Source organism: Dermochelys coriacea, chromosome 5 (genome assembly GCF_009764565.3).
Source record: "Dermochelys coriacea isolate rDerCor1 chromosome 5, rDerCor1.pri.v4, whole genome shotgun sequence".
Taxonomy (NCBI): Eukaryota; Metazoa; Chordata; order Testudines; family Dermochelyidae; genus Dermochelys; species Dermochelys coriacea.
Window position 1 is genome coordinate 115,456,514 of NC_050072.1, and position 20,708 is coordinate 115,477,221.

General features: G+C 38.0%; 1 protein-coding gene across 1 annotated transcript in view; it reads right to left on the reverse strand.

Moving 5' to 3' along the window:
- Positions 1 to 415: 415 nt before the first annotated feature.
- The window catches only part of ELAVL2 (ELAV like RNA binding protein 2), a 146,720-nt gene continuing 126,427 nt past the window's right edge, over positions 416 to 20,708 (reverse strand). The window contains 4 exon segments of the mRNA XM_043514973.1: positions 416 to 3,126; positions 3,620 to 3,658; positions 9,298 to 9,523; positions 12,127 to 12,280. Of these exon segments, the coding sequence (XP_043370908.1) occupies positions 2,799 to 3,126; positions 3,620 to 3,658; positions 9,298 to 9,523; positions 12,127 to 12,280 (747 nt within the window). The 3' untranslated portion in view covers positions 416 to 2,798.

A 20,708-nucleotide genomic window follows, 5' to 3' on the forward strand; every position in this document is an offset into this window, starting at 1 on the left:
ATTAGAAATGTATAACCCTGGTTTTGGATACAGGGGACAAGATTAATACTGTAAAATAAATCACAAATGACACTGTCTCTACGTAGTAAACTTAGTTTCTTTTCAGGGTTGCACTTATCCAATGTGTGCTACTGAAATGACCTAACATCTCAGCTTGCTACAAAAAAAATGTATTTGGTTTGTACAGACTAGGCTGAGTTCTGGCCTCATTTACACCAGCACAAGCTAAGAATAACTCCAGTAAAACCAATGGAGTGATTCTGAATTTACCCTGACTTAACAGAGAGCAGTATTTGGCTCCATTATTCCCCCCACCCCGCTGAACAACCTGTCCACTAGAGGAAAACCTTTCACCCAATGAGAATAGCCATTAAAGCAGAGGAAAAAGTTAAAAAGATCTGCTCGTCAGACTGTCTTCCCTTCAACTTTGTTTATTGATGTACTGAACATGAAAAAGTACAAAGGATCCAAACACAAAAGAAAACATGTACAGCCTCTTAAATACTAAACAGAATATATTTTCTATTCCAACAGATGTGAAGTAATACTGTACAACTTCAAATAAATACCAGCCTTACATTTTATTAAGTGCTCTGATAAACACTGTAAAGTGAAACCCAATTTACATGCCTTCTCATCAATGCCTTTGTTTGCTACAGTAGTATAGGAAAGAAGCATGTAGCTACTGTTTTCTCCATATTGGAAAGTTTTTTTATTTTCTAAAGTATATACAAGTTTTAATGCAGAGGAGAAGCTTCAACAATCTAAGTGCACCTAAGAATGAGAGAGTGCTCAGGAAGTCAATTGAGTTTTGAATAGCATTGAGTGGGTCAGCATGAAAACTCGCTTATTCACTTTAGCACGCGCTTCACAGTATATGTACTGTACTATACTGAAAAATTTATAACTACAGTCTAAAAGAATAAGAACCAAAAGCAACTGCAAAGATAATGTACAACTATGTTATGCATAAGCACATTGCTTGCTCTAAGGGGAAGCATATGAGCATCTCAGTTTATACAAAAAGCAGGACGTAACTATATAGTTGTCAGTGCATCCTGGTGAAGGCATTATAGCCCTCAGCTTTTTAAAAAATTTATTATAAGCTAGATGCTAATCAGAAAATATTTTTTCTTAAATTTCTTCAATACATGGTAAAGACTTTTATTTCCCCAAATAGTGATTTAAGCATCATACAAAGTTAAATTTAATAGTATACAGGTATTTATGATTTTTGTATGAAAATGTAAGGAAATTTGTTCAAATCCTATGGTTATACTCATTTTTACCACAAACATATTTATAAACAAAAATGTAGCATCACCATAAACAGCTGAAGCTAGACTATCTACAGACAAAATTAGCAACAAATCTGATGCACTGTAAATTCAAGTCCTCAGGACAATGAAAATGAATAAGCAGACCTCAAGTAACAATGTTAATGCCATTTACAAAGGAAAAAACTCATACGAAAACATTCAAAATCTGAACATCACTTGGCAACGTAAGTCAAAAATAAACCGAAACCAAAATTAGCTGAAAGGTTCATAAACGCAAGGTCTTATTTACATTACACAAAGCTCAGGTGTTAGCCTTGAACATAACTTTCAAAATACTTTCAAATATATCCAACTCAGACTGCTTTTGCTGATTTGCTGCAGCGCAAACCATGTGCAACGTCTTTTCTTAAGACAAAACAATTCTTCAAACAATACTGCAAGTACATCACTAAACACCATGAGCTCTATCTGAAGGGAATTCTTTAGGAAGAACAGATTTCTTTTTTCCCCCATCTCTCGGTAATTTAAATTTCTTGCCTGCTCATATATTTTTTTTTTAATTTTCATTTGTTTCAAAATCACAAATTAATGTGAGCCACCTATCACATAATAACCAGGATGATCAGAGATTTCACTGATGATTACAAAAATGAAACCACCAGTGTTTCCCATTGATTCTACTTCTTAATACAAAGATCTCAAAAGTATTTCTACATCATAAATCTTTCTAAATTTTCCCCCAACCATTGCAAATTTCCTGGTAAGTTTTAAAAGCTCACTAGGTGTCATATGAAGAGATTTCTCAAAGTATTCAAGTCAAAATATTTGTTCCAGGACCAGTAAAAAGTTTCTCCAAATTTTTCTTTTTTATAAAAATAGATGCTTTTTTTAAACCCACATCAAAGAGGCTCTTATCTCTTTGGCAAGGTACTGCTTTACGAAAAGTTCTCCAGTATTCTTACAATAAGCTTTTATTATAATGTACCCCCCCATCCCAAACCCAAATCATAATTACAAAATAAATACTGTTTATAACTTTATAAATAAAATGTAAACTTCAAAATACTTTTCTTAAACAGACAAAACAGCAATGCATTAAATGTAAATTAAACACAAAGCTAATCAGGAAAATACAACATAAAACAACCAAGTTAGGCATTACAACACAAAGCCTCAATATTTACTCACATGTTCAAGGCAGTTATGTAAAAAGAAAAGAAACTTCTTCCCTTAGCTGAAACATTTTAAAAGGTCCACCTTCTTCAAAGAAGGCAATAGAATGCATTGTGACAGGTAAAAACCCTGTACCTCTTGTCCATATTCAAACATAAAAGATATTTAAGAAGTTTTAATTCAAATACTAGCAATAAAAAAATGTCACATATTCTTAGGATGCTAAGTAGTCATTTTATCCCCATTTCAACACTGACTTACAAAGACATTTACTAATGTATAAAGTTTCTCTTAACTTGCCTTTGTTGTATAGTTTTCATATATAAATGGATTGAGGATAACTCATTAGGCTTTGTGCGTTTTGTTTGTTTTAAAGGAGACCTGCAAGACTCTGTCCCCAAGACGGTATCCATTCAGGCTGGCTATTGCCATGGCTGCCTCATCATAGTTGGTCATAGTCACAAATCCAAAACCTTTGCACTTGTTTGTGTTAAAGTCACGGATGACCTTCACATTGGTTACTGCTCCGAAGGGTCCAAACATTTGCCACAGAATGCTCTCATCTGCATCAGGTGCCAAATTGTACACAAAAATGCACCATCCTGTTCCTGCATGTCCAGGGATATTAATTCCGGCCAAACTGGTCATTCCATCAATGGTCATTGGTGAAAACCTACTAAACAATGTGGGAAACAAAGAATCAAGAATAAGAATAAAAGAGGGGCTGTTTACAGTCAGTTCCCCCCAAAGCTATTTTTTAAAGCAAATATAGACTATTTACAGTTTGCATGAACATTCCAACCAAATTAAATTTAACACTGCAAGTTACATTCAAAGTGTACAGAGATTATGCACAATGCTGAATGGCACAACACAAGTGACTGGCTAGAAGAAATAAACATTTTAAAAAAGGAAAACCATGCCAAAAACTTGAGGATTAATGATAAAAATCAAGAGGAATTCCATGGAATAGATACAAGAGGTTTTCCCTTTAGTGAACGATGGACTGAAATGAAAACAGTTTCAGTTGAACGTCTCGACATGCAAAAAGAACCCAACATAAACCTTAAGGGAAAAAAAAAGTATTTACAATACTCCAAAATACTTTCTCTAAAGAACTAGTTTGTTGGAAAAGTTATTATCAACCTAATATGATTCTTTATTACCTCTTTACTCCATAAGCCATATTGAGCAGATTGTCCAACCTGCAAAACATTTAGCAAAGTATTCAGTCTCTGGATTTTCTCCTATTCTTCTAAGGAAACTCAGTATATTATTGCCAGTTTCCTTGAACTGTATTCCACAGAATGTGTATGAGAAGTCTGAAAGCTGCTAAGAACTGTGACATACCTTACAATACATGAGGTTACTGCAAGAACAGGCACATGTCCTCAAACAACATGCACGCTCACATTTCCATCAGGTAGTTGTGTGTAGAAACAAGTTTCTAGTCTCCAGATTAGTGTAGAAAGTTATGCAGTCACCAGTGACCACAAGCGCACTGGAGTTCTCCAGAAAATCAGCTTTCATATAAGATTCAGCTCTTATTGAGCGACATTGATACTATGTTGATGGGGAGCATAGATGTACCCAGATCAGTCTACATTTCTCTATTATATAGACAGTTGTTAGGAGAACACTTCTCAAATTATAGAAATAAAAACATAAAATTGTTCCGTATTCTCAATTCCACTTAGGGTGACCTGATGTCCCGATAAAATCAGGACTGTCCCACGTCCTGACCAACGTACGGTCGGGACACCATTTGTCCCGATATTTTGCTTCGGCAGCACTCCAGCTTTTTGGGTTTTTTTGCACTTGGAGCAGCAAAAAAACCTGGAGCTGGCCCTGGTTGGGGGGTGAGCCTGTGGCTACCCCCCCACGTGTCCCGACATTTTATTCTTGTCATTTGGTCACCCTAATTCCACTGTTCTTGTTTTGCTGGAAATTTATTTCCAACATAGGAAGGCAGACCTGCTATTAGCATTACACTTTTTCCCCAGAACTTGTTAAGTAGCTGTGTCAATGCCTCCTTGCCCAGCTGCAAATCCTTTGATAAGTGGAATGCAACAAACGCGAGGATGCCAGAGCATCCTTGAAGATTTAAACTTATAAATTAACATCTAACATGTGATTCTCAAACAATGAGGCTCCATGGAGAGACTCAGACTTCCTTCTGGGAAAACTCATGCATGACAAGGGGAAATAACCCAGAATATTCCCTCTCTTACTTTACAGTTTAGGACTCTACAAAATATGAATTGCCTGTACATTCAGTAAAAAGGGAATGGTTTATTTTATGCTGAGTGAGATGTTAAAATCAGCTAAACAAGAAAAAAAAATTAAGTAGCTGTCCTAGTTCACATTAGGACATCCGTCCACAGTGCCCTTTCTTTTAGTAAGACGACCAAAAGATGTGTTTATATTGGGAAGTGCCTGAATAATGCCTATACCTCCGGCAGAAAGGCAATACAATGCTTTGTATCAACATCTCATTGAACACCTATTTAAAGGGAGGATGAAGATAAGGGAACTACCCTCAAAGGGCAAAATGGCATTTCCCCCCCCAATGTACATTCAATAATTTTTCTCCGAGACTGTCAATGAGCACCATTTCTGAAGGTGTTTTGTGGTGGGATCATATCCAATAGAACATGGACCGAGATCACCAAATCACATCATGTCATGCCACTGAACAATCAAATTGCAGCTTTTCAGTATCTACTCATTTGAGTTGATTGAACCTGTAATCTAAAGGTGAAATCTCAATTAATCTAGTCATTTATTCCTGACACAGAATACAGTATTTGAGCTGCCGTAAGGAAAAAAAATAAGAGTCCCAAAGAAACCTACCCCACGAGTGCTATTTTTGAATAGTAAGAAATCTGAAATACTGTCATGTACATTATATAGTTCTCTTGAAAACTTTAGAAAAATCAGTATGCTCCAAGCTCCTTCTCTGCAATACATGGAGCTATGATCTTCCTAGAATGTATTAGTCAAACTACTTTTAAGAACTATTATAACAGATACAAAACTTTGTCCTTTTAATTTTTTTTTTTATAATAAAACCAACTGCTGTATTAAGTTGAAGAGCAACAGCAGGTATCTCCTAGTAGGTATTATAATGGGAAAGAAAAGGAGGCTTGCTGCTTGCGGAAACTCAAAGCTACACTCAACTTTACAAATAAAACTAAATATTTTCTAACTATGAAGACTAGAGCCAAGTTCCCGTCAAAATAATAAATTTCACTATTACGTCACCGCAGTTTGATTTACTATTTCCAGTTTTCAGTAACCCAGAAATTCTGATCAGCGAACATTGCTATCATTTATATCGTTTTCTGAAGCACAAAATGAAATGAGTAGCATAATTAAAAATTATATTTTAATTTCAAACAAAGCTACAGCAACTTCTGGGGAGGAGAGGCTTTTTCAAGTGCAACATGATAGAGTTTGTAGTTTTTTGCCCAGGCAGTACTTACCCAAGAACCACTGGTCATGAACTAGCATTTTGAGATCATGCTTGCTTTAATTTACGAATAGTACACATTAAAACCGAAGGACACCACAATTAAGTACTTTATATTTATCAGTGTCCCTTCCCTACTCAGACTTCCTGTACAATACACTTGTACTGTGAAGTGTTTTAAAATGAATTTACAAAACAACCAAGCCAAGTTTTCCAAACGGGGGCCCCTAAACAGTTTAAATTTCAGAAGCATTCAACACTCACCTCCTGTGTATTTATACTGAGAACTGAAAGTGCTCAGCACATCTGACACCCAGGGCACTTATTTGGGTGCATTAACTTAGGTACAAATGTTTAAAACTGCTCTAAACCTTTAAAAATTAAGTCAATCTATTTAGGCAGAATTTTAAACCGGCATTTAATCTGGATGGAATTTTTCTATAATTAAGTTACAAATGAATTTAAGGTCAACCCTCAGTAGGCATCACCTCACTGAAGGAAATAAATTTACCACATAAGGTCTAGTCTACATTCAGATGTTATATTGGTATAGCTATGTAGGCTAAAAACATCACACCTTTTAGCCAATATAGATATATTGGTATAATTGTGTTCATATAAAGGGCTGTATTATTATATGCGTGAATAACTAATATAAAGGTAGCTTATACCAGTGTAGCTTATTCTCCTTCCTGTGCAGGAATAAAGCCACACTGCTATAAGCACATTTATACCAGTATAACTGTATCCACCTGAGGGGGTTTGTACCAGTATAGCTATGCAGCTGTCGTTACAGCAGTACTACTTGTTTGTGCAGACATGGCCATAGTAAGGCTTCATGCACTGGTGAGCTTGATTTAACCTGAGTTAGAGGACCTGGATTCTACAGTGCTCCAGTGCACCAGACTGGAAATTCAGCGAGCATTTCTGATTAAGTTTAAAAACAGAAAGGGACAAAATTTTCAAGAGTGATTTTGGATGCCTTGATTTCTGGGCACTCATCACAACACAGTTTGGAAGGGCCTGATAATATAATTAGTACAACAGAATATCCCTTGTCTTCAATTTGAAATTTAATTAAATTTCAGGTTGGCCATACATTTTCAGGATACTACCAAATTATTTATCAAAAACCATGTAACTGAACAGCAGAAGCTATTAGAGGGAAGTTTATTGAGAGATATTGGGGATTATGGAACCAACATATTGGGTAGAGGTTTTTCGTGAAGTAAACAACAAATGAAATAAGAGTTATATACTACAATTATGTTTGCTATACAAGCCCTAAGATATATAAAATGGATGTAAAATTATGACGCATTTTAAAAGTTAACCCTATTGACAAGACAGCATGTTCTGAAGGAATAAGTCAAAAGGCCCCAAATTCGAATCCTGCCTCTGCCATTGATTCACTGTGTGGCCTTTAGCCAGTAATTTCACTTTTCTGCCTCACCTTTCCCACCTGTAAAAAATAGGGAAGACCATACTTATCCATCTAACTCACAGCTTGTGAGATTCAATTAGTGTCTATAAAGTGTTTTGAACACAAAAATATTACGCCTTATTGTTGAGTTTGATAGGACAATTCACATTTCCCTCTCAGCAATTGTTTCAAGCTGCTTTCAGACACAAGCAGACATCACTGCCTCTGTTTGTACTCTTTCTGCAACCATATCAACTAGGAAGATTATTTTATATTAAACCTGCAAAATTATGTTCCAGGATCTAAGAACAGGATAAATTCCATAACTGTGGAACACATGGGATCCTTTAGGGAATAGTAACAGCTGGCATATCCCTATTATTCACATAATAGATTAAAAGACTGGGACAGACACCATGATCACTATTCAAGAGCTAACACGTACAGATACTATGCCACTGGTATTAGAGATACCTCAGTTATAATGGCTATAAGAAAATAGACTTTTTAATGGAAATAACTGTACCTAAAATAGAAAGGACTCCAGGATTTTGATGGCCAATCTTACCAGAAGGTGCTGAATGCCACAAGACAGAGGCTTTGGCAGCAAGAATTTACCTCTGTTTTCAGGTCCGCAAAACAACTCCCCCATGAGCTTACTTCAGCACAGTGCATTCTGGGATGTGTCGTCTTAGCAGTGCAATTTCCACTCCTGCAGTCAGCACTGGAGCAGGCAGTCTGCATATGGAAAAAGGGCAAGTCTATTTTTATTCAATATTCAGCGGTTTTCTGCAGCTTAATAATCTTTTTATACCCTAGTTAAGGAAATCCACTGAATACTGAATTAAACCAGTTACCCTTTCCCCTAAAACAGACTGCCTGGTCAGCACTGGAGCATTACTGGGCAGGGGGGCACTTCATGTCACCAGCACTGAATGCCAAGAGGTTGTGGAGCTGTACGACTGTAGTCACTGGTGATCTGCTTAGCGGAGATGTAAACAAACATTTAGAACGTCTGCCAGAAATGTGGTCTATGATGTTTGTTTGGGCATTCAGCCTTCTAGTGAGGGTGGCCAGCTTGCAGCTTTTGTAACTATGTGCACACTTTTCAAGGATATATCAGCTGATCCAGTTTTTACTTAGAGAGAACAGACTTTTTACTGTATATTTCAGTTTTTCAATGTTTAATGCATTCTAGTCTCACACACCAGGAAAAAAAACAAAAAGCAAAAATTACTGATAGAAAAACAAAGCCATCGGGTTTATGAATGTAGATACAGTATTTGTTTCTCACCATCTGTCCTTTTTTGATACACTAAATATTACTGAGAAATGTTTATGGCTGTAAACTCAAAAGCATGGGAAAAAAAAGATCCACCAAAAAAGTACACACCACACAAGATATGTGGCTACATTTTAAAAATGGAAGTGTAGGGTCAAACAGATATATGCAAGCAGAATTTAGATCTCTAACTAGACAAAAAAAAAAAAGTAAGTGAAAGGTAGGATGGGGGATCATGTTTTGGCTGTGGCACACAATATGGCCAAGGAGGAAATTAAATTGTCTAAACCAACATTAACTGAATTGACTTGCTTATGAAGTCAATAGTACTCCAAGAAATTAAAAGTAACTTTAAAAATCATGATTCTCTACCAATTCCGGCTTGGGAAAAAATATCCTGTCTTAACATTAAATGTTGCTCATTAAATAGTTTACTAGATATTTAGAAGCTCTGGTCTGGTTAGACGGCAGTGCTTTATTATTTTATTTTTTTTTATTTTTCTGCACCTTGTATTTGCATATTCAAAAATATGAAGTCTCATATGAACGGCAGGGAGGGGCGGATCACTTCAGGAAGAGAATGGGGCAGGAGGAAACTGAAATGGGCAGGCCCATGGCAATTCCAGAATTCAATGGTTCAGCCATAAACGTAACATATTTGACTTACCTAAAGCGTTGAGCCTGCTGAGCTAGAGGTCCTGGATACCTTCTGTTTGGAGACTGATACAGCTGGGAAAGGATGGCCTGATTGGTTTTTTGGCTTGGATTGTTAGCAAACTTTACGGTGATTGGCTCTGTGGCACCTGGAGGTTTCTGCCCATTCAAACCTTTGATAGCTTCTTCTGCTTCAATCCGCTTGTCAAATCGGATGAATCCTACACCTCTTGATACCCCTGCATAGAGTGAAAGAAGCACATGTTGATTGATTAATTCAGGAGACTTGTAGAATGCCCAACATTAGGAAGATTAAATGTAGGTTTACAGGTTATAAACAAAACTTCCACAGCAGAAATTCAGTTCTGGCAACAAGTGCAAAATGTGACTTTTCTAATACTACCCACACCTATTAATTACAAATACAACAGGCCACACAGTACATCTGAGCCACTTTGTATGCAAAAGGAGATCGGGGAGGGGAAAGGGAATTCTAGCTGTGACAGTATTCAGGCAGTTAGAGTGGAAAAAAATTTCTGAATTCAGTTGATTCTAGACTCTCTTTACCTGGCACTTTGAAAAAGACTTCAGAACCAGCCATACAGTAGACTAGATTTCAAGGATAAACAGACTAAAAGTATTTTTGAATTAAAATATTTGTAGCAACATCCCCCCAACTTCCAGCCCATTTAGGGTGCACTGGAGAAAGGATGCCTACAATAATTGTGCCATGTTCAAGGTTCTGGGTTGCAACAATGGGAATTTCTGCTATTTTAATAGTCAGTGTTCATGTTCCTATAAACTTGATGCAGGATTTCACTATTTCACTGCACAGCATTTTAGCTCCCTCAACAAAAGAGCCTATTTCCAGCTTTCCTTGTCTATAGATTTAAGATATATATTGTGGAAGGGAGGGGGCGACATGGAAACATTTGGTGCAGGCAGGAAGCAAGGAGGGTACGAATAGTAAAGGAAGAACAAACGAACTAAGGAGCACATTAAACCTCAAACAAGTGGTTTAAAATGAATTCAGTTTACTTGGACAAATTAACGGGTATAGGAGGAAATTGGAATTATTCAGTGTCCTATTACATTTTGTGTCATCAGCAAAAGGACAAGGAAAAGTTAGAAGTTTGTCCACAAGCTCTTAAAATTATTTAAGGGGAAAAAAATTCTAGCATCAATCAATGACCATTTATAACATCAAAATGACAAGGAACAAGAGTAAGGAAGTTTAAAGAGCTGAATGGCACAGACTCAACTTTGCATTTCTTATCTGTCAGTTTGTGTCACAACAGTATTCTTCAGATCATTTTGAATCTAACGCTTCCCTTTGCCTTTAGAATAGTGTAAAAAAAATACTTAGAAGGCTGCACAATACTTCTCTAGGATAAAAAACAGTTCTTACATTAATTCATATGAGAATGTATATTAGGGTCTTCTACCCACTGTATTTAGGGTGTACTACACGCTGTATTTTTATACATTTTAGAAGTCTATTCACCTGTTTATTTTGGTACCAGATCATACATGCTATTTCCACATGAATACTCATGAGAAATGTAATGAGTATTTAGTGGATTGTTAGGCTTGCGACTGGAAAACTGCATATTCTAATTCTGGCTACCACAAAATTGGTGTTTCACTTGGGCAGACTGCAACATGCATCTCTCAGTTTTTCCAGCTATACAATACCTACATGCAATTGCACACTAATTATCGATAAGTTTTCACACACTATTATACATAAAACATGCTTTCTTGGTGTTATGCTTTCAACAAAGTTTGAGTTTACTTTTCTTTTATAGCCAACTTTATATCCCATTTAGAGAACAAATTAGAAAGGTCAAAAAATGTTTCTTTCCCATGATTTTGTCAAACACTGACATTACAGTTGGACATTCCATCCACCAAACTGTCACTATGGGGGTCAATGGGATTAGAAAGAAAAAAACAGACATGAAGTGGTCAGGGGAACGGAAGGGACTGAAAGGTTTTTGAGAGGAGAATCATTTTCTATGCCCCAGCACTAGTTGTACATTGTTTAAATACAGTCCATGAAAACTGTCTCCTTTTTTATTTGATGTTCTGTGCCAGCCTTTATAGGAGAACTTTGATGTAGACAGAAGATATACTACTTCTGAAATTCAAGTCAGCCAGTTGAACTGTCACGAGTATACAGAAAAATGACACATCCTGTCTGAATCCGATTAGTAAAAAGATGCCCTTGGACATTTTGTGGCATCCAGTCTATATCTGAGGCACATGGTAAGAAAAGTATCTAACCTACCAGAATTCCTAGTTTGCTTTTAGTCTGTGCTAGCACTGCTAAGTACAGAATTTATCTGCTCCTAAGGATCTCGAAGTTCCTATTCTTCTATGTGCCCATAGTAAATGATGCAACCTTGAAAACAGTCTTAACAGCAATTACCAGTTCGGGTCTTGTGTAATCCTAGCCTGAGAGAACTAGCTGTGCATCACTGCATAACATTTTACTTTTTATAAAAAGATTGTTTATTAGTATTTTATAAGGAGCACAGGGACTATTTTCACACAGAAGCTTAGAAACAAAGATTATAGTAGCTGTAAATTACAAGCCATGAAACAGGCTTCAAACCTGCACCTTCAGGGTAGAAATGACTCAGGCTAGCTGACTCCACTCCACGATCTATTTTTGTCCATGCATATTTATGAAGAATTCCAGCAGAAAATTACATTTTCTGGCCCACATATACCTTTGATATGTTCTGGAGGCAAGTCTGCTGCCTTGGAAGGTGGAATATTTCACAACCTGCCAGTCTGAGAAAGTGAAAGAGACAGTGCCGAGCAGCTGCCTACTTACCAGTGACTTGGTCAACTAGAATACGAGAAGTTATAATGCGTCCATATTGAGAAAAGAGCTGCTCCAGTTCCTTCTGGGTCATTGTTTTTGGAAGTCCACTGACGTACAAATTTGCATCTCTGATAGAAGCTGAACTTGGTCGCGCATAGGAAACCTTGGGAAAGGGAGGGTAATTTATTTTTCTTTTTTAAAAAAAACTACTCAGACTACGATTGAAATGGGACAAAAAAAATTGCGTCTCCCACTTATTCAAATGACTACAAGGTAATTACAAAAATACTGCTCAGTGAGCTAAAACTTATTTTCCAATGTTGCCTTAAGCGTCAAATAATCCAGGACTTTGGAGCGGAGCCCAGAGCTGGAGCGCGGAGCACCTCCGGAGCAGTGGAGCTGCAGGTTTTTGCCTGGAGCTGGAGCGGAGCCGGGGCACAGCTCCCAAGCCCTGAAATAATCAAAAGACCACCACAAGGCAAAGGAATAGGATTTATTTAGTACCCCAAGCCAGTTAAGTTGTAGTTTAAAGCCGTATTCCAGAGCAAAGGAGAAGAATGGTGTGTGAATGGACACTTAAGCCAGCTGTTGGAGTAAAAAAAAGTGCTCTTTTGACACTAGTTTAAGTCCTTTTGTGATAAGATTAAAAAACAGAAAAAATATCCTATCCATTTCTTTATCAGAAAAATCTGTTCCATTTTTATCCATTCCTTTCATTCTCCCTACACACTAAAAATGCAAGAATTAAAGTTAGCTTTGAGATCAGGGCCACAGATGCCTTAAGAAAGGCAATCAACACATTGGCAGCTTTGCTACTCCAGTATTGCAAGTGTTGCCCACCTCCTATTGCATAGTTGTCTGACTCTCCCCCAAAATAAAATACAAACATTCCTAAATGTCAGAATTAGACAAACAGAGCTAAAAATGCTAGATAATTCTGTAACTATTTTTAAGAATAAATAGCCAGGGAGGGTATAGACCATGCTGGGTTTTTTGCACATTCTGAAACAATGCTAGGGTCCCATAATCAAATCTGACTGATAGTCTAAATTCTCTGGATTCTCTTGGACATCAGATATTGGGAATACTAACCAGTTACTTTAAGGACGACTCAAGACACCTCGATACAATAGTGATAAACATTTCTGCGAAGGTTTTCAAGACTATGTGCCTAAAAGCAGGCTCCTAAATCCTTAAGCCCTTAAAGCAGCAGCCAGATTTCCTAATATGCTGAGCATCCAGCACTCCCATTGAAGTCAACATAGCTAAACTGTCACCTTTATTGCTAAAATCACATTAAAATCAAAGTCTGTACAAACAGGGCACGAGGGGCAGAATGTATCATTTGGCATCTTTCCATTTAGGGTAGCTAGAGAGGTTACATTTTATCAATCTTGATAATCATCCCCCCTCCCCCACACACTTATTTGACATTTATCCAATCCAAAAACAACTATTAGAAATAAAGTAGAAGATTCTCAAAAACATCTTGGTTAAAAATCAGGCAGCTTTGGCTCTTCACTGAGGGTTTTTGGGTTTGTTTTTTTTTAAATCCCATAAAAAATGTTCTTCTATACCCATGCTATTCAGGTAACCTTAATGCTGTTTTCCATTTAAAGGACAAACAGATAAAGTCCAGTGTTCTTGTCGACAAGGAGAAAATCTAGTTAGGATTTCAATCCTTCACTCATTAGTGGCAGCTTATCATTATTAGAGTTTTAGAACAAGGATTAACCATATATTCTAAAACGTGCTGAACTATATTGTGGACCCAGACTGGCCTATGCCTAGCTAGATGCTTCATAAATACAATAAATACAAAGGCGAGGATTTGTGAGCTCCTCATTTGCTAATGAGGGCCATACAAGAACCCAGAATACCCACAATTTCAGGTAGCTGAAAGCACTTGTCCTCTAGTCTCCCAGAACAGTAAACTAGTCCATATAATGTGATCTAACCATATCATGTCTTCCATATCTATTTTGCCTCTTGTGGTATGCAGTACTTTGCAGAGTGGGTTTTTTTTTTTTTTTGTTTTTTTTGGAAGAGTGCAAATTTAGTGCTTGTGAAAGGTGCTGTATTAATAGAATTAGAGCCTCATGCCCTTTGTCCACAGAATAGGAACAGCACAAACTTTCCATACATGGCCCAACTGGTTTTAACTCTAACCAGACAAGACCATCCCCTAGAGCTGCAGAACAGCTAAGGAATTCAGTCCCTTTGTGCTGAGGAGCACACGTGGCCCTTCAAGTAATGGACTGACAAAGGTACCATTAGCTGTGTTGGCTTATTGTATCACTTCAGCACCAATTTGACATTTCTCCTCTGTCACTAGATAAGGGAATGCCATACTAAACCAAACATCGACAATACTAGATATATACAGGGATGCTCTATCCAAAGTAGTGGCTCCATACCAAGTTTAAAATTACAGGTAAAAAACAAAAAAACAAAGCTTTCCCTCTCGCCTGCTTTGGATCTATTGCTCTAGACATCAGCCCTCACGGGAAGTAGCAAACAGTGACACCTCCATGCACTATGTAGGGAAAGAGCAATGACTTATCTTGTGTTAGACTATTTTATTACAAATAAAGGAATAGGTGACTGCAGGTCAGATACTATCTCCGACTGAGATGTTTCTACAAACCATAATTAGCCCAGCATTTATAAATAAGGCTGTTAAGTCTATTCAATTAGACTCGAATTCCAGATATTTCTACTTCTCTATAAATAGACACATTTTTTAATTGTTTATCTACGGCCTGATCCAAAGAGAATGACAACTCAATTTTGAACTGCTAAAAACAAAATAATGCATTGAAGACCAGGCAGCACTTCTGCATGCACACTTAACAGGGCTGATATTTCTCCATCCAACACGTTGCTCATCTCCCACAGTTGTGTGGGCAAGTGCCCCAATGAGGGAGTTTGTACTCATTCATTTGTAGGCTGTGGTGAAGAGCAGAATGACATTACCAGTTCAAAAAACAGCACTAATAGCAGCCCTAAGGCAATGGCCTCCCAGCTTGCAACCTCCATAGTAATCCTGGGAGGGGATGCAAGTCAGCATCAGATGCTAGAACTGCCTTTGGTTGACACCACTCTTCTCTCAATTCACACTGCTGTACATCAGGAGGCAACTAAGCTGCTGGCTACAGGAGGAGGTCAACTACTGAATACTATGGGGAAGGAAAGGGAGGAATAAACGCTGGATGAACAGTAAGGGGGATTTCTAATGCTTTAGGCATCTCTTTCAAGCCTACACTTCATGTTTCCCAAGTGTGAGCGAAAAAAATGGAGGTAAACTAGTTTCCTAGGAGAAAGGAATCCCGTGCACAAGAAATACACATTATTTCTGTACAGAGCAGTGGCGCCAATTCAGAATAAGGTTCCTCCCCCATTCTTGAAGAATCGCAGGACCCTAGTTCTCTTTTCTCCTCCCTGCCAGCAAGGCAAAAACCACCACAAAGGAGTCCTACACCAAGACCCATAGGACAATATGCCCTGTTTCTTACATATATCTCGGATGCATTTTTTTTATAATATCAATAAGAAAACCAAAAGTTACATTTTTAAAAATTACTTCCTCCTTCATTTATTCTTCCTGGCAATCCCTTTCATATAAACTGTTTGGGAAAGAGTTGCATTGCATAGCGGTCTTGTTCTATCTGTAATTCTTACAAGTTTACTTCATTGTAAAAATGAAGGGTATTTGGGCCACAAACAGCTACAAAAACTGGAAAAGAAAAAAAAACCTGAATGACATGCCCCCTTCCTCTAATTATTAGCAGAAAGCTACACAGGAGAGAGCAGCAGCAAAATGCGATCCTGTATCAGACTACTGACAGAAATAAGTGTTTAATGCTTAAAGTGTGCTACATTAGCAATCTATTCACAGAAGGCAAAGGAGTCATTTTAAAGGGGAAAGAGCCAGAAGGTTTAAAAAAAAGGAAGGAAGTGATAGGAAGCTCAAATATAACAGAAGTTTCCTAGTAAAATTATGCCGAACTGATAATATATGCTTAACAAAACTAGTGCTCCTAAAAAAAATGCAAGACAGTCACAGAAAGAAGAAAGGACCGGTATCAACAGATGGCCCAACTCTATTGCAAGAGGAGCATTTGCTTGCTTGGGATTGCTAATTAATTTCTAAACCCTACTGACATAAAATCCACAGAAACTGGTTGCTTTACCTACAATACAGTAACTGTAAAGTACAGTATCTCCTATTCTTTATTCCCACCCTGTATCTCTTTTCCAGGCTTTCGTTAGTACAACAATTACTTAACTATGATTCCATATGCAGTCCATTCATGCAATCTATATGCATTGAATTAACAGCTAAAAAATGAACTTTCACAGCTATTTCAACAGGTGAATATTTAATGGCTAAAGATCAAGATTATGCAATGTCAAAGCCACTCAGCACACAATCTAAATTGAGAGGCAGCCAGAAAGCCTACAATTTTAATATTTAAAGATGATACATATAACACAACACTCAACAGGCTGTTACTTTGGAGACACCAATTTAAAAACAGTTTTAGTGGAATTTTCCATTATCCTACAAACTGCAGCGTAAACAGCAAAGACAGTGGCTCTTACAAAAGCATCTCTGAAATAGTGGCTAAGAAAAAAAAGACAGTGAAGCTATTTATTTTTAGCTACTTTTTTAAAAATACTAACTCTCTCCAAACCTGTGACCAATGAAGAGATTTATGCTTTTCTTAAAAATAATCCATTACTAGATTTCAGCTTTTTGTTCTCTTACTAACACAAATTACTGCTGAAAAAAGTGCGAAGAGAGAACATTGTCTCCACAAATAAAGAACTTCCACCAACTCCTTGGCACCAATGATTACCAGAGCATACATCTCAGTGCTGTGGTAATTATGACAAGTCCATATTTTCGGGGAGCGAGGGGGCATAGGAAGAGTAGTTTATCACTTGAAGACGCTTTTAGAAGTGTTTCTTTGAATCAACAGGGATTCCTTCTACTTTTAAAACTTTCTTGCAATTTCACTTCTTTAAAATTGACACCCTTGGATATACATTTGTTATTTTAAATAAATTGCACTGCCACAGGATCTATCAGCCTGATAACACAAATCGACTCCAGACTGAAATTTGTCATAGATGGTATCTGTTTAGGAATAACTGCCATTTGAAAATAGGGACAGGAACATGCTTCGAGAAGCAAATTGTTCAAAACAGAGGGGTTGAGCACACAGATGTTTTATGAACTCCCCTTTCTATGCCTGCACAACAAAAGGCAAAGAAATATTCTTTAATATGGTTACACTGTGGTTTTCAAGTGCTATTCTTATGACAGATTCTTTTGGTTCCGATTAGGAGTACTTAACCGCTTCGATGCCAGGAGTCAAGAATTCTTCCTCTGGGACCTTACTACCAGTAATGAGATGCTGTAGCACTAAGAAGAGAGATTCAAATCCCAATTGCCATTAGTCAGTCAGTTTAATATAATCCGTAGAACTGGAAACCATGATGAAGTTTGCTGAAATTTCATTCTGAATGAGCAATTCCTCCCTTTCCCCCACCTGAATGTTAAAAGTTGCATTTTCCAGCATTCTGTTTGCTTTAAGCCAGTGGTCTTCAACCTTTCCCCCAACCCCCATTTGCGGACCCCTAAAAAAAATCAAATGGAGGTGTGGACCCCTTTGGAATGCCTAGTGTGTGCACCCGCAGAGGTCTGCAGACCACAGGTTGAAAACCACTGCTTTTAGCATAAAATCTTGTATGTATGCATGCATGCATGGTTACCTTGTTAAACACATATTAACTTTGATGAATCTCCTCAAGTGAGAAGAGCCAGTTCACTCTAGCATGTTTTAGCCAACAGTACATAAACTGAAGACTCAACAAATTAGGTTTCCTTCTGTAAAGGAGAGTTTAAACTCAACCTCTGCAAAACTAAAAAGTGTCATTTATTAAATGTTACCTAACCCAGTTCCATCCCGGAGTGTAAATTAAATGAATACTAGACCCAAATCTACTATGCTCCAACACAGAGTCTCAGCACAAAGACTAGGGACCACCACTAAGGGTCCCTGTTAGTATCAATTTTGCCCATTAGGGCCTGGGCTGTAATTGCCAGGCAGCCATCAGATAGCAATGATTTGAACAAGATCTGGCTACACAGAGGTGAGCTGTCAACTATCCTTCCATCCGAGAGGAGACTCTAGTACACATTGCTACATGGCTCTTTAGGGGTATTGGCCAAAAGCTCTAGGGTTAGGCTGAGGTGGGGACTTCAACATGGAGTGTATGTGGGCTATGTTGCAGTTGATATTTCTTTCAGTGCACCATTCCAAAAAAACAGGGTTTTGTTTTTTTAATTGCTGAACATGTCCTTGATATGGATTTGTTCCTAGATAAACAGGAGAGTTGTGATAACTTTGCCTAAACTGCTGTCTCTTTACACCTGGATCAGCAGCCATGTTACAAGGGTCACGTGGCTCTTTGGTTCTCTACCAAGTGTGCATGAGCAAACCTAAGTGGAAAATTCAAAGTTGGTTGTGTTGCCAAACATAGCAGTTAGGAAAACCAGGAGTTCTTAGACCAAGGTGGATACATTTGTACTACGCTGGGCAAGTCCCTCTTGATCTTATGTATTAAGACAACCAGAAAAATTTGGATAAAGATGTGCCAGTAGATTCCATCAGTACATCCACTAGTCTTTAAAGTGTTCCCAGCTGTACAATCAATGTACAATTTACAGAACACCAAGGTTATCCAGTGAAAGATCGAACAACTAAAGGATCATTCCTCAGGGTGCAGAGTCTGTTTAGCCCAACTGTCCTAACACATTCAGCCTATTGCAACTCTAGGTGAATGCCTACCCACTGAAAGAGGTTTTCTAGTTTCTCCCTTTATTTAAAAACAGCACTGTAGCATCACTGCAGGATATGTTCACACTGAAGATGAAGTGAAGTTAGAGGCCGATACTGATTTAAAATCACTCTGCAGACAGGATCTCAAGTGATACTCCTCTCTGAAGTCTCTGGTTGCCCACTGATAGAGGAAGTCCAGAACTATTCCTGGCATTAAGACTTTGTATTTAAATCATGAAGTTTTCCATTGGCCACTTGGCATGATTGATTGATTGATTGGACTGATTTACTACAGCATTATTCCAGAGACCCCAACTGAGGGCAGACCTCATTCTCCTAGGCAGGGTTCAGACAATCCCCATCTGAAGACCTCACAATCAAAAGGGACAAAGTGAGGGGAAGCAAGTATTATCCCCATTTTACTAGTGGACAATTGAGGCTCAAAGATTAAGTGACATGACCAAGATCCAGCTGGAAATCTGTGGCAAAGCTGGGAACATACCCAGATTTCATGAGTTCCAGTTCAGGTAGCTTAATTACAAGACTATTCTATATCTGTCCTGTTTGGCATAATGGCAAGTAAAAGAAATGCTGTAATTTTCACATACTAATGTATCAAGGGAGGATTTAGATACAGATCATCATCTCTAGAAATCTTAATGGAGTCTCAATTTTGGGATTGCTCTGTGAGCAAATCCCATGCATTGTGAAAGGAAATCTGAACCTCCCTAGGGAAAGAAAAGGGTACCACATTGCATCAATGTCTGGAAGAGAAAGATATATAGATAAAAGCAGCTGCTTCAAGGTAACCCTACACAAGAGAGATAAGCCTGATGAGATGCACTTAAGACAACAAGCATCACTGCCAAGGACTTTACCCTCTCATCAAGCAAATATGTATCTCTCGGGCAATTTTAAACTAGACACAAATAGCAGTAGCAAGAAATGCTTTCCATCATCTCCATCTAGTAAGAAGACTACATCCCTCCCTACTGGATGTGAATATGGACTACTGCAACTCATTCTACCTCTGGCTCAGATGGATACATGGAGGGCTACAACCCACATAGAATGCAGTGATATCTCCTGGGTAGGACAGACAGATGCAACACATCACACCATTGCTTCATACACACAGCAGGCTGTTTAATTGTTTCCAGGTGTAAGTTAGCATCCTTCAATTGATTTCCAAAGATCTAACTTGTCCATGGTGTGCGCTATTTCAGTCTGCCTCCCCATCAGTGACCCAACAAGAGAGCTGAGCTCGTCAGACAACTGTCAAGCCCTACGACGTAGTGGTCAAGAAATAGAGGTAGGTTCTATACAGCGGGACCTCAACCAACATACATAACGTCCTATTAGAGAAGGTCAAAATCCCCCAAAACAAGACAACTTTTGGTACTGCATCTTCTACCATCACCACCACCACTACAAGGAAGTCAGTGCTTCCAGTGTCCCACAAGTAGTCCTCAAAGTCTATACCCATATATAACTGATGTCTGCTAAGCACCATGCCACTTTCCTGCTTTTTGGAAATTTATGTCCTTCAGTTTCTTGTTATGGTATCAATACTGTGGTGATGTGCACTTCTAAATATCTTAAGAGGAATTATGCATGCTTTCACAGTTCAGATAATTCTCCACCTGAGAGTAATTGTGAAGATCTGTTTCTTATAAACAGATTGAATCCACATGACCTTCAGAGTTCTGAGGTTGGTAATGTCCTATGGCGATAGGTGTC